Source organism: Micromys minutus, assembly GCF_963924665.1.
Source record: "Micromys minutus genome assembly, chromosome: 4".
Lineage (NCBI taxonomy): Eukaryota > Metazoa > Chordata > Mammalia > Rodentia > Muridae > Micromys > Micromys minutus.
The window spans coordinates 42,576,615-42,590,074 of NC_137973.1; the positions used below are offsets into that span (position 1 = coordinate 42,576,615).

General features: G+C 47.0%; 1 protein-coding gene across 4 annotated transcripts in view; it reads right to left on the reverse strand.

Moving 5' to 3' along the window:
- Window positions 1–689: 689 nt before the first annotated feature.
- Window positions 690–13,460, reverse strand: part of ELAPOR1 (endosome-lysosome associated apoptosis and autophagy regulator 1) — a gene marked incomplete at both ends in the record, with an annotated part of 73,233 nt that continues 60,462 nt past the window's right edge. For 2 of the 4 annotated variants that reach the window (XM_080915500.1, XM_080915498.1), the window contains 11 exons: window positions 690–774; window positions 1,936–2,101; window positions 2,997–3,175; window positions 3,256–3,382; window positions 5,041–5,142; window positions 5,617–5,713; window positions 6,470–6,650; window positions 7,813–7,986; window positions 10,152–10,412; window positions 11,866–12,003; window positions 12,240–12,345. In XM_080915500.1, coding sequence (XP_080771626.1) covers window positions 706–774; window positions 1,936–2,101; window positions 2,997–3,175; window positions 3,256–3,382; window positions 5,041–5,142; window positions 5,617–5,713; window positions 6,470–6,650; window positions 7,813–7,986; window positions 10,152–10,412; window positions 11,866–12,003; window positions 12,240–12,345 — 1,600 coding nt within the window. Of the gene's footprint in view, window positions 814–1,935; window positions 2,102–2,996; window positions 3,176–3,255; window positions 3,383–5,040; window positions 5,143–5,616; window positions 5,714–6,469; window positions 6,651–7,812; window positions 7,987–10,151; window positions 10,413–11,865; window positions 12,004–12,239; window positions 12,346–13,460 lie in introns of all 4 variants that reach the window. The other 2 variants (XM_080915499.1, XM_080915497.1) reach the window with 2 other exon arrangements.

Sequence of the window (13,460 nt, forward strand, 5' to 3'; positions counted from 1 at the left end):
CAGTCATGGGGATTAGATCTAGTAGGACTCTGGACAGGTTCTTGATAAATAGCTTCCTTTCCCTTTAGTGAGAATATTTATCATTTAAAAAGAAGAAAATGAGGTACCTGGGTATAAAGCAGAACGAACAACACCTGCCACCCCCACCCCCGCTTTTGTTCTTGCCTTTCTTTGTGTTTTTCCAGTCTTTTCTTACACAGGCTTCACCCGCCTTGCCCTCAGACTGTCCACTGCTCCCTACTCAAACTCATTACCCAAGAGAAATGAATGAGGCTGCTCTGAGGACTGTCCTTTCTAAAGATACCATGAGCTGAAAGCTTTTATCTGACCAGAAAACCCCCCAGCTGCTCCTGCCCTCAAACAGAAGGCCGGAAGTCAATTTCACACTTAAAAAAGACTGCCTTCACTCAAAAACTCTAGGAATTCTGGGAAGATGAGGGTGTGGCTCCGTGGGTGGGCTGTTTTAGAAAACAGGATGTAAGCAAGGAAACAATACACAAAGTGTGGGTATATTTGGTAGGTTTGAGGCAGGCGGAGAGAAAGGTTTGGGTAGTCTATAAAAAACAAGTGTCTGAAATCCAAACTTCTGATAAGGCCACAATGAAGAGATTCCCAGCAGCGGGGAGTGCAGGATGCTGGCACCTAAGCTGCCACAGGCCTGCAGGGTAATGTGCCCAGGCGAGAAGGGGGGCGAGGCAGGACCTCTCACAGGTCCATGTCTGGGCCTCCTGAAGACGTCTTCAATGGCACCGAGTCAAATCCATCAGGGGTCCTCTGAAAGAGAGACAGGAGCTGGCTGCTGCCCAAGGGCAAATTAAGGGGACAAAAAAGAGAAATAGAAAATGGGTGACAGAAGAACCCTTCTGGACTTCCTGCTTTCGGTGGTTTTGCCGGAGCATAGGAAGAAGTTAGCCTCCCAAAGAGAACAAGAGAATCACGATTCCTGGTTTGCATCTTTGCTGAGTTCTAGAAGTCCCAGTCAGAACCTAAGAGGTACTCAGGGTAACTGTCTCTCACTGGTGGGAGAAGAAAATAAAAACCCTCAAGGCCCGCGTTGGCCAAGGGAGTCACCCTGACAAGTCAGCACAAAGGAAAGAAGACCCAGGCATTGCAGAAGGCCAACCCCTTCTTCAGCGGACTCTTGTGCCCTCAGCATTCACACTGTTTGAAAGACTCCCTTGTGCAGTGGTCAGATGCATGTTTGGGAGAAACTGTTTGGATGCCCCCTGCTGGCCCATGCCCAGAGACAGTGGTGTCTATATTGCATTTATGAGCTTCACACTCCCGCACACACCCACACAGAGCCAGCCAGCCCAGTTCAGAATTACATAGCAGCTGCAGTTTAGGCTTGGCTATGAGTCAGACACTCAGGATGGGGGGGTGGGGTGGCGGACACACCTTAGGGATAGCACCCTCCACTGGTTAAAGATGGCCTCCTCTTCATTAAAAGGGAAATAAAAGATCTCTCTCTGCCTCTCTATGTATCTGTTTGTCTCTGTCTGTCTCTGTCTCTGCCTGCCTGTCTGTCTGTCTCTGCCTGCCTGCCTGCCTGCCTGTCTGTCTGTCTGTCTGTCTGTCTCTCTCTCTGTCTCTCTGTCTCTCTCTCTCTCTCTCTCTCTCTGTGTGTGTGTGTGTATGTGTAACTATTACATACAAATGGTTCAATACTCCATCCGGAAGCTAAAAGACCCTAACAACCCACCCACCAGAATACACACTGGGAGGAAGGAGCCTGTTCAGAGCAGGCTGAGCTCCAGGGAAGAGAGCACCGATGTGAGCTACAGAGGGAAGATGGTGATATTATTAGAAGAGGCCATGAGAATACTGGGAGTGGGGATCAGAGTAGAGGTCTTGTGGGGAGCTGGGCTACTCAGTGTCCAAGTGTCCACACCTTACCCCAAGCTGACTTTTTGTTCACTTCTAGTCCCTCCCTACCTTGGAGGTAAAGGATTTGATCTTCCCGAAGAGGGACTTCTTGCTGGTAAAGATGAGGTCATCTTCCACGTCCTCTTCTTCCATGATGGCACAGCTGTCTGCTGCTGGCAGGTCACAGTCTTTAAGAGTAGCGTTCATTACCAGTTTGGAGTATTTGTATTCTAACCTGTGAAGCAAGGGATGGAGACGGTAAGAAATGAGAATTCGGGAGCAAGGGGGAAAGACTGGGCTACTAGACACCGCCTGTCACAGTAAGGGAAAAATGGCACGGGGGACAGGGGAACAAAGGGCTCTCGCTTTCCAGTTTACTCATCTTTTTTCTTCAAGGTTGCTTGTTTCTTTCTGGGATGTCAAGGGTTACCAGAAATACTGAAATTATAAAGTCATGCCTTGTTTGGTTGGTTTTGGATTTTATGAGACAGGGTTTCATTTAGCCCTGGCTGTTCCAGAACTGCTATGCAGTTGGAGAATGATCCTGAACTCTGAGTTTTCTGGCCTCTACCTCCAAAGTGTTAGGATTACAGGCATTTACCACTACACTTTGCTTTTTCATTGTTAATAAAAACCACAAAACCACAAATTAAGAACATTCTTCTCTTTTGCTAGACTTTGAATCCATGGTAGGCAAGTACTTTACCACTGATCTACAACCTCTGTTTAATGATTCTTTCTTTTTTATTTTTTTTGGGGGGTTGTTGTTGGTTTTTTGTTTTGTTTTGGGTGTTTTTATTGTTCTTTTCTTTGAGAGAGTGTCTTATTGTATAGACCAAGCTAGCCTTGAACTCACAGAAATCTAGTTGTCTCTGCCTCCTAACTACTGGCATTAAAGGCATGCACTGCCTCACCTGATTTGGTTTCTCTTTAGAAAACGTTATAGCCACTTTTAGACAGCTATTCCTGCTCAAGAACAAAGATAACCAAGACCTACAGTGGATGAGTATCTCTAAAAGTCTCTGGTCAATCACAGGGTCAGTAGTCAACTCTAAGGAAAATTCTCAGTAATACCCTGGCTCAAGGATCCTACTCTGACCTCCCTCAGACCCCAACACCCCACCATGTACTTTTGATTCTTCTTCCAAAAGTAGCAGGTCAAGACAGTGAGCAGGATGGCGGTGCAGGTGCCAGCCGAGATGCCCACTTTTAACCAGAAATCGATGGTTTTGCAGATGGTGACTCTCTGCTCAGGCAGGGCAATGCCCCCAGAGCACAGCTTTGGTTCTCGCCACACGTAAGTAGTCTTCTGTTGGGGAGAAAAACAAGGACCTCAGAACTCATAACCCCCTTTCTCCTCCCGGTATTGCCGGGCAGAGGACAACCTACCTGGATCCCAGCCACACAACTGCTGACAAACGTGTGGTAGTCAGAGGCTGAGCAGAGTGGACAAGCAGCCACACTCTCCCACAGGAAGTGGAAGTTACAGCCATCACAGGTCCCATCAGAACACATGCTAGCAAAGTAGAAAGGAGACCAGTTGTCACATTGGAGGCCTGTAACATTTCTTGCCTGATTCATCTTCTCTCTCCCCCAAATGTTTCTGTCAACCTGACCTTAACTCAGGTGTTCCCTCACCCCCTTCCTTCTTTCCTTCCTTCCTTCCTTCCTTCCTTCCTTTCTTCCTTCCTTCCTTCCTCCCTACCTTCCTTCTTTCCTTCCTTCCTTCCTTTCTTCATCTTTTCTTCCTTCCTTCTAACCTTCCTTCCTCCTTTTCTTCTTCCTTCCTATACTCCTTCTTTCCTCCCTTTCTTTTTGAGACAAGGTCTCACTCTGTAACCTAGTCAGGCCTTACACTCGCAGTAATGCCATGGCCTAGCCTCCCAAGTGCTGAAAATGAATGGATAAGTCACCATGGCCACCTGACAGTTTAGTCTCCAATATCCCTACCTGTTTCTGCTGATGTCAAACCGAGAGCTCAATCTAAGATGTCTGAGCTCTAGGACCCCCTAGGAGACTGTTCTACCACAGATGTACCACATTTTACAGTGGCCATTTTCATACATCTGCCTGGCTGTGGGATTGTAGTTGAGATGGAGTTCATGTGTAGATGTGGATTATGCCTGTGCTTGGGTGTTGTCCCACTTTGTTTATTTCGGGGGGCAGGGGGAGGCCTGGGACATGCTGATTAGGCTAGGTTGGCTTGTCCAGTGAGTTCCACAGATCCCCTGACTCCAGCTGTCCAACACAGGGATTCCAAGTGTGACACCATGCTTGGCACAGGACTTAGCTGGTAGGGAGCAAACTCGGGGCTTCATGCTTGTGCACTGTCACTGCTGAGCTATTTCCTCAGCCCTGGCTTTTGCTGTATATATGACTGTGAGTATGCATGTGGGCATGCCAATGCAAGCATGTGTGTGTGTGTGTGTGTGTGTGTGTGTGTGCGCGCCTGTAGTCTAGGCTGATATTGAATTTACTATGTAGCTGAGATCAACCTCGACTGGGGCACAGACTTTGGTCTTTATATGGAGAGGTGAAGACCAGGTAAAGCTAGTCAAGGCTGCAATGTACTGGCCTCACCTAGAAAAAAAAATCAAAGCAAACGTACTGGGATGTCGTTCAGGGAAAGGAAGTCTCTGACAGATCCTCCATGATTCTCCCTGCCTCAGTGTATAATGGCCCCAGGAATATGCAAAACTGTCTTGGTTCCTCTGTCTGTATCTCCTAAGTACAGGGTTACCAGGGTTACAGGAATGCACTCCCATGCTTGCTTGATTTTTGAATAAGCTTGTGCTTGGCTGTGTGTGACACAATGTAAGGAGGCTTTTCCTACTTCCATACTACTGATAGAGCATAGATCCTGTCCCTCTCCCCTTTTCAGACAATATGGAACTATGTCATCCTAGTGGCCTAAAACTTGATCTGGAGACAAAGCTGGTCTTCAACTTGGAGATCCATCTACCTCTCTGCCTCCCAAGTGCTGGGATTAAAGACATGAACCACCACACCCTGCTTAATTGTTTTACTTTGAGGTAAGATCTAGGGGCCATGTGCCCCTCCAAGAGCCCATTAATGGATCTAAAGTGATTTTTTTTTCTTTTTAAAATCAGTGTCTGCATCTTGGGATGGTGTGAGTCCCAGCTGTGGCTGGTGTAGCCTCCCTCCACAGATTACCTGGGTAGCCGAATGGTGCCGGGAACAGCTTTCATTGGGTTGCATCTGAGGCGAATGGTGGTTGATCTTCCAGAACTGCAGGACTGAGTCACATCATTGGATCTGCAGCAAAAGCCAATGTCATGAGGGAAGGGCTCACTCAGCTGTCACTAGGGAGCCACTGTATGGGATCAACATGGGGTGATCTGGGCAAGTAGGGATCCAGGTTCTCCTTGATAGACAGGGAGGACACAAACTTTGGTCCTTATGTGGAGAGAGTGGAGACCAGAGGAATCTAATCAAGGGGGCAGTGCCCTGGCCTAAGAAAGACAAGGCTAGCACATACTGGGACCTCCTAAAGGGAAGGGGAGTCTCTGGCAGATCCTTTATCTTTCTCTTTGACCCAGCGCATAATGGCCCCAGGGATATGCAAAAAGCTAATGTCAAAGTTAAGCCAGCTTTTTCTCTGATGACTAGGTAGCCTTAGACCTCAATCAATCCTGTTCAGGCTTGACAAGTAGGAGGTAGATGAAGGGGTGTGATTTTGTGGGAGAGTCTGAGGTTTCACTTGCTTTTAGCCTGGTCTTTCATCCTCACCTAAAATAGAAGACTACGTCCGGGATCCCTGAGGTCTCTGGGTGAAAAAGTTCAACTGGGGAGACGATTCCATCCAAACTCATGTCTGTTGACACTCCTGTCAAACCAGAGCTCCTGGTTAGTTCTTGCTTATACTGTTAACTGGTGATACCTCAACACTTTCAGGGTCTGTCAACAGCCAACCTTTATTTCGTCATATCACCGAGTGGCTCATGCAAAAGTGAACCCCAGGTTTATCAGAGATGTCAGGGGTACACGGAATGGAGTTTAAAACGATCAGGAGGTTGGGCTCCTCATATGAGGCCATGTACCTTGCAGCCACCAGCTTCATATTCATTAATGCACACACACACACACAAAGAGACAGACAAAGAGACAGAGAGACATACATAGACACACAAAGAAACACATAGACAGGGAGAGAGACACAAAGACCCACACAAACACACAGAGACCCCCACAAACACAAATATACAGACACACATATACAGAAACATACACACAGACAGAGATGCAAACAGAAACACCCAGAGATACACACATACACACAGAGAGAAACACACACAGATACAAATGCAAACACAGACACACAAGATACACACACAAACCTACGCACAGATACACACAAAGACACGTACATAAACATAGACACACAGAGAGACACATACACAGACATACAAAGAGGTACACAGACACATATATACACATACACAAACATAGCCACACAGAGAGACACAAACACAGATATACACATACACAAAGAGTCACACATACACACAAACACTGAGATAGACACACAGACACACACAGAGACAAGACACTCAAGCAAACCTAGGGTAACTGGATTACTCACCAATAAGTCTGTCAGCAAGACTGACTGGCTGTGAGGACACCCCAGCCTTGTAACCCATCACCTCAGAGGGGATGATGACCACTTGGCAGACATAGGCTGTGACAGACTTTGAGAAACCGGCCTCACCCTCAGGGATCCGGAGGTCAGTGACATTGTCTGTGCACACAGACATTTTTTTCCCCTGGTGGGGCACATGTAGAAGAAAGCAAGTGATCACAGAAGAGTCCCAAAGGGGAACAGGGAACATTTCCCCACACATCTAAAAGGTAGGCTTCCCCATCCTATGCTGCAGCAGAGTAACTCACAAGATTGAAGAGGGGAAGGGGCGGGGCGGAGAAGAGGGTAAAGATTTTGTCCCAGTTTCTAGACGCTGGCCTTGTACTTCCCTGTGGTCACTTCCACTGTGCCGGTAGCAGCTGCTTTGGAGTTCTAACCATCTGGGGGTCCTTCTGTATCTGGGTACATCCTCTAGACAGCTAAGCTATGTAACTGAGCCCTGAGGCCAGTGACATTTACTGGAACATTAGGGCTGGCTTTTGCCCCTTCTTGCTCCCTTGGTGCAATGGTTCAGCTGTCTGTCTTAGAAGCACTGTCTGGACATACTCCCAGCAACTTGAGGCAGGATGTCTGAAGAGCAGTCAGGTCCCTCTGTCTTTGGCTTTGTTTTTGGTTTGTTTTGATGGGATTTTGCTAAATAGCCTAGAGGTACCTAGAACTAATGAAAACCCTGCTTCACCCTCGCCCCAAATACATGGGATTACTAGGTACTCAAAGGCTTGTAAGTCTGGATAACCTTTTGGAAGTAAGGGCAGTTCTGGGAGAGTGAACTCAGGGCCGTATGCTTGCTACACTGTTCTGGCTTCTCAGCCTCTCCCTTCTGTTTTGTGAAAGAGCAAAATAAAACAAAGCAAACTATGTGTGAGGGAAATAAACCGGCTTCTCTTCCAGGCTTTTTTTTTTTTTTTTTTTGGCTTCAAATTCCAGATTCTTCTGCCTCAACCTTCTGAGGGCTGGGATTGTGTCTGTGCCACCATGACTGGCACCTCTGGTCTTTACTAGCCTTGCCATGACCAGCCATGGAGTTGAGTGTATACCTTGCACTGGGGAGGCTGAAACAGGAATAGACGGGCCTAGAAGGGCCGGTACCCCAGATTCCCCACATTAGCTCTCCCCACTCGCTCCCTCTGGGACACTGGCTACAAGTTACTTAAACCTCCTAAATCCTCTCCTTCCTAGGCTGCCTCAGAGATTCTGTGGTGTTGTTTGTTTTGTTTGCCACCTGTGCTCACATGTGGCCCCTAGACCACTTTCCAATGCTCATACAGCTAGCCCACACAGCTTACCTGGTTCCCACAGAGACTCAGGGTGAAATGATGAAAGTACTTCAGCCCCTTTGAGGTGAAGCTCGGTGCTCCTGCCAGAGAGGCAGTGCCTGCCAGAGCTGAGAAGTTGTAGTTGAAAGTCCTGCTGGGAGTGCTTCGGGAGAAGGTGCAGTCATTGTAGCAGACAGAGTGGATCTGAGGGGGAAAGGGTCTGGTCAAGGGCCAGCCTGAGGCCTGAAGGGTGAAAGAGTCCCATCAAGGGCCAGCCTAAGGCTTTGAGGGCTGCAGGGGAGGACCGTGGACCTTCCCCACAATCTGCTCCAGCAGGAATGAAATGAATGAGGAGGAAGGACTGAGGTGGTCTTCAAAAGAAGTGGAGCAGACACCTATCTGATCTCCCTTGCTCTTGATTGGCACATGCAAAATGAACGTGAAGTGGGTTCGTATACAATTGCCTGTGGGTGGTGGCTGTCATGAAACCCGGACAGAAGCACCAGTGTTTCTGTCCTTACAAGGACACCCCTATACACACACAAAAGACTTTTACAAGAACAACTTGTAAAAAGTGGGCAACTGTCCACTCAGCCTTGGACTGATGCCACTCTCTTGTTGATCATGGTGGCCAATGATCCCTGTTCCAATATGTCTGACACACTTTTTATTCGTGTCCACTAAATGTCTCCTTGTCTCAAAGTCTTTGAATAGGCCTATGACTTACTGTGGCACATGCATCCCACTGCAGAACTCTGAGGTTCCTAGATGCCAGTGCTCATTGGTCTGTCTGTTTTTAATAGTGCTAAGAATCAAACCTAGAGTCTTGTGCAGGCTGGGCATGTGCTGTGACCAAGCTTGTCTTTCAAGCACAAGACAGCGAGACCTTAACTGAAATAAGCACTCCAGAATGGCAAGAAAGAAACTTACACACACACACACACACACACACACACACAGACACACACAGACACAGACAGACAGACAGACGTGCACACACACAGACACATGCACACACAAGCACATGCACACACAGACAGACACACACAAATAGACACACACAGACACACAGACTCACACACAGATACACAGACAGACAGATGCACACACACGGCCATTTCAAACATACTGAAACTTGCTTTCTTTTGCTGGAGTTCTCTGGAAGAAACAGAGCTGCTGAAGGAGCTTTTACTTCTGATTACTTGTATGTTAGGGACCCGTCAGAGGCAGTCTGACATGTTGCCATTCTCCCCACCAGCAGCAGAGGGAGCTCCAGGGGAAGAAGACTGGAGAATGTCCCAGGTACTCCCTAAAACAGTGGTCCTCAACCTTCCTAATGCTGTGACCCTCTAAGACCCTTTAAGACACCAAACCATAAAATTATCTTCATTGCTACCTTGTAGCTGTAATTTTGCTGTTATAAATTATACTGTAAATATCTGATATGCGGCCCCCACTCAATGGCTGAGAACCACAGCCCTAAGAGACTTTCAGGTGTCTATACAATGAATGTACACACTTTGCAGATAAATAGAGCAAGACTACATAGTGTTTGAAGTCAGTCTGAACTACATAGGACCTGGTGTCATAAATATATAATAAATAAATTTAAATGAATGAATAAGGTCTGATAGATGTCTCCCTGGTGTGATCAGTAAAATACAAATTAATTTTAAATGTTAATGACTATCTAAGACCTTTTCTTCATATGTACTTTGTTTGGGGTTTTATTTTGTTTTATTTATTTATTGATTTTTGAGACGGGGGCTCATGACTTCTATGCTGGTCTCAAACTTGCTGTGTAGGTAGATAAGAATAACCTTGGGCTCCCGACTTTCTCTCCTCGGCCTCCCAAGTGTAGGGTTACTGATAGGTGTCACCGTGCCTGGCTCATAGGTGTCTGTTCTTGGTTGTGAAACTGCTTGGGGGCAGTATCAGTGTTTGGCTACACTGGATTTTTATATCCCCTCTGCTCGGAGGGCAGCAATGCCAATGAATAACCAGTACCAGCAAAGGTTGACTCACCTTTCTAAAGCAGAGGGGGCAGATTACTGTGGCAATGAGCTAAGTTTGGGCCACAGACCCCACTATTTCTTCCCTTCAGGTCTTTGCACAGATGCCAAACCTCTGGACTACAGGGTCACTAATTGTCACCAACTGAATATGTGACTTGTCTCCCACAGAGGGAAGACAAATTCTCCTGCTAAGAACTCACCACCCACAGTCACCTCCTGGTTAGTGTCTCCTCCACAGCAACCTGAGCATGGGAATAAGGTGGGGGGTCTCCAAGGGGGAGCATGTGAGTATCAGCCCCTGGAGAATCCCATTAAGAACCCAGCACCCGTGCAAGCCTGGCAGACTGGTGGCACCTTGTTGCTCTTGGTCCCTGGACCACAGGGCACACAGGCCTGTGCACCATAAGGCTGGTGAGCCTTCAGGATGGTGTTAGAGGGACAGAGGTGGCAGGTTCCAGAATCCCGGTTGATGTAATGTCCAGCAGGACAAGAGGTGCAGGAGCCCAAATCAGAGGCTTCTAGGGCACAGGGACGGCAGTAGGAGGCCACGCCCCCCATGACGTTGGTGACATTGATGGAGTAGATCTTGGCGACGTCATTGGTATACTTTCTTCCCTGGAGATAGGAAACAAAAGCAGAGAAAGGAGAGGCCTCAGGCAGAAGTAGCCATAGGAAGAAAAGAGTACTGTGACATTGTATCTTACAAAAATGTGTGCTTATCTTCACTTTACTTGTGTGTGTGCACATGTGTGCCTGTGTATATGTGTATTTGAATGTGCAGGCACATATGTGAGCATGCATGTAGAAGCCAGACGTGGACATCAGACCTTCTTTTTATCACTGTCTCATTGTTTTGAGACAGGGTCTCTCACTGAACTGTCTCATGTCCTGGTTTTCACATGGATGCTAGAGATCAAACCCAGGTCCTTGGGCTCCATGGCAACAGCTGGTACTGACTGAACCGCTGGAAGCATCTTTTTCACTTTATTTAGTAGCTCTTTGTACGATACTAAAAGTAAACTGTGAGCTGGGTGGTGGTGGCACACCCCTTTAACCCCAGCACTTGGGAGGCAGAAGCAGGTGGATCTCTGTGAGTTTGAGGTCTGCCTAGTTTGCATAATGAGTTCAGGACAGCCAAGGCCACACAGAGAAACCAGAAACCCTGTCTCAAAAAAAAAAAAAAAAAAAAAAAAACAAAGTTAAGTAAATAAACAGTTTAACTTAAAAAAGAACAATGGCTTTTATGTATTTTGTGTAACTAATAACAAGCCCAACCCTTTAAGTTTCAGGTAAAAATGTTATGCACCATGGGGAATTTATAGGAGATTAAAAAATATATATGGGGGGTCTTTAATCAAAACTAGGACTAGGTGTAGTCTTACTACCCTATATTCCCTAAACTCAGGAGGTAGAGGCAGAAGGAGCTCAAGTGGAAGGCAACCAGCCTGTGCTATATTATAAGACCCTGTCTCTAAAACACCAGAGACTGAGGAGTAGGAGTTAGAAGTGAGAGTATACTTGTTATACATATTCGGTGCAGAGAGAGAGGTGCAGAGAGAGAGAGACATAGAAACAAAGAATCCACACTCTCCAAGACAGTAACTGGGTTTTCTGTGGGTAACAAGATGATGGGTGGTTTGTTTGTTTGTTTCTTTGTTTTGAGACAGATTCCACTCTATAGCCCAGGTTGGTTGTGTTTTCTGCAATACATCTGTATGTTTTCTGAGTTAAGAAAATAAAGCCAAGTTTTGGGAAGGCTAAGGCAGGAGGATTACAGGTTCCAGGTCAGCCTGAGTTACATACCAAGGCCCTGTTTCAAAAAAAAAAAAAAAAAAAAATGAAAGAAAGGCAAAGTGATTTTTCTTAAAAAGACTGCCAAGGACGGGGGAGAGATGATCGAAGATATTCAATGTCATCTTCCCTGGAAGTCATTTAGAAAAGGCTGGAGCCCTCAGAGGGCCCTGTTAAGCATTCTACTTGGCTCCTCTAGATTATGAACTCAGAAGCATGCATGAGCTCATGGCAGGAACCCTGCGCTCACGGGCTGCACCTGCGAAGAGGGACTCACTGTCTCGTGGAGGGTGGTCCTCTGGAAGGCCCACGTGAAGCTCACAGTAGCGTTTTCCTCGATGGTGTAGGTATAGGACTGTTTGCCTTTGGTGCCTTTCCATGTCTCCACTGGAGTATTGGTCCTGGAATTCATGCCCTGAGCCCAGGAGAGGCAAGTGAGGAAGGCAAGGCTGTTACACGAGGCAAACACTACGCTGTGGGCTAACACACTGGTCAGACCTGGGGTAAGTACTACAGCATCCCTGGAAGTCACTCCAGGCTCTTGCTCTGTGGAATCACCGTGATGGGTGTCCAGTATATTACCTCACTGCTGGGACATGCTGGGCCAACCTTCCCATGGAAACCCCCATCTAGTTAGGAGAAGAAACATACCACCATGAAGTAGAGCTCACAGTTCACAGAGCAGATGGTCTCGAAGACAAATGTGATCCTGGCCACCTCTTTGTTCTCTGTGTCTGCCATCACAGACTCTGGAGGTCTGTGAGAGAGACATGGAATGTCATCTCAGAGGCCAAGAAGGGCTGTTTGAAGAGTCCACACAGCAGAAAGGGCTAGCTAAAGGTTTGGGGGACCTAGATAAGGTGTTTGTTGGAAAGAAGTGGGAACGAAGTCCGATTATGTCACCCAAACTTTACGACCTTGACCTAGCTCTGTCGGCTATGGAATGGAGGTGATAAATATCTTCTTTATCTCTCATTATAAAGTGGATGTCCAACAATACACCATGTGTGAATGTGCTTTCTCATAGGAACAACCCTGCTCAATTTTCTTGCCTCAAGTAAAAATGAACTTTATATGAGCTGGGGAGATGGCTCTGTGGTTTAGAGCTGTTGTTCTTGCTGAGGACCCAGGTTCAATTCCCAGAGCCTATATGGTGGCTTGCAGCCAGTTCCAGGGCATCCAATGGGCACACACAGATGTGTATACATATCCATGTAAAACACTCATGCACACCAAGTAAAAGAAATAAGTTTAATAAATAAACGCGTAAAAAACGGCCTGCAAAGGGCACCATGACCCTGTTTTTAAGTCTCTTTTTAGACTCTCTTGGCTATTGTGAGGAGGAAGGATTCAAGTGGCCTGTCAGTGAGAGAAACCAGGTGGGCCAATACAGCATGGGCAGTATACATCACAGCGATGGGTTATTTTTCTCATTGCTGTGATAAAGTGCCTGATGGAAAGCAACTTAAGAGAGAAGGGTTTATTTGGCTCATGGTCTGAGGGGAAAAAGTCCACATTCTGGGGAAGTCCAGCAGCTGAACAGCTGAACATGAGGTGGCCCAAGATCCAGGACAGATCTCCTCTCCTTGGAAAATACCCTTTCTGACACACCTGGAGATATGTCTCCTAGGTGATTTCAAATCTTATCAAGTTGACATTCAAACTAAGCCACCATGCGGGGTGGGGAGCGGGGGCTCTGGTGAGACTGCTCAGAGATTGGGAACACAGGCTGCTCTTGCAGAGTACTGGGATTTGATTCCTAGCACCTACATGATGGCTACCTGTAACTCCGGCTCTAGGGAATCCAGTGTCCCCTTCTGGTCACTCATGGGGGCACATACATACATTCGAGCAAACTCTCATACACATACA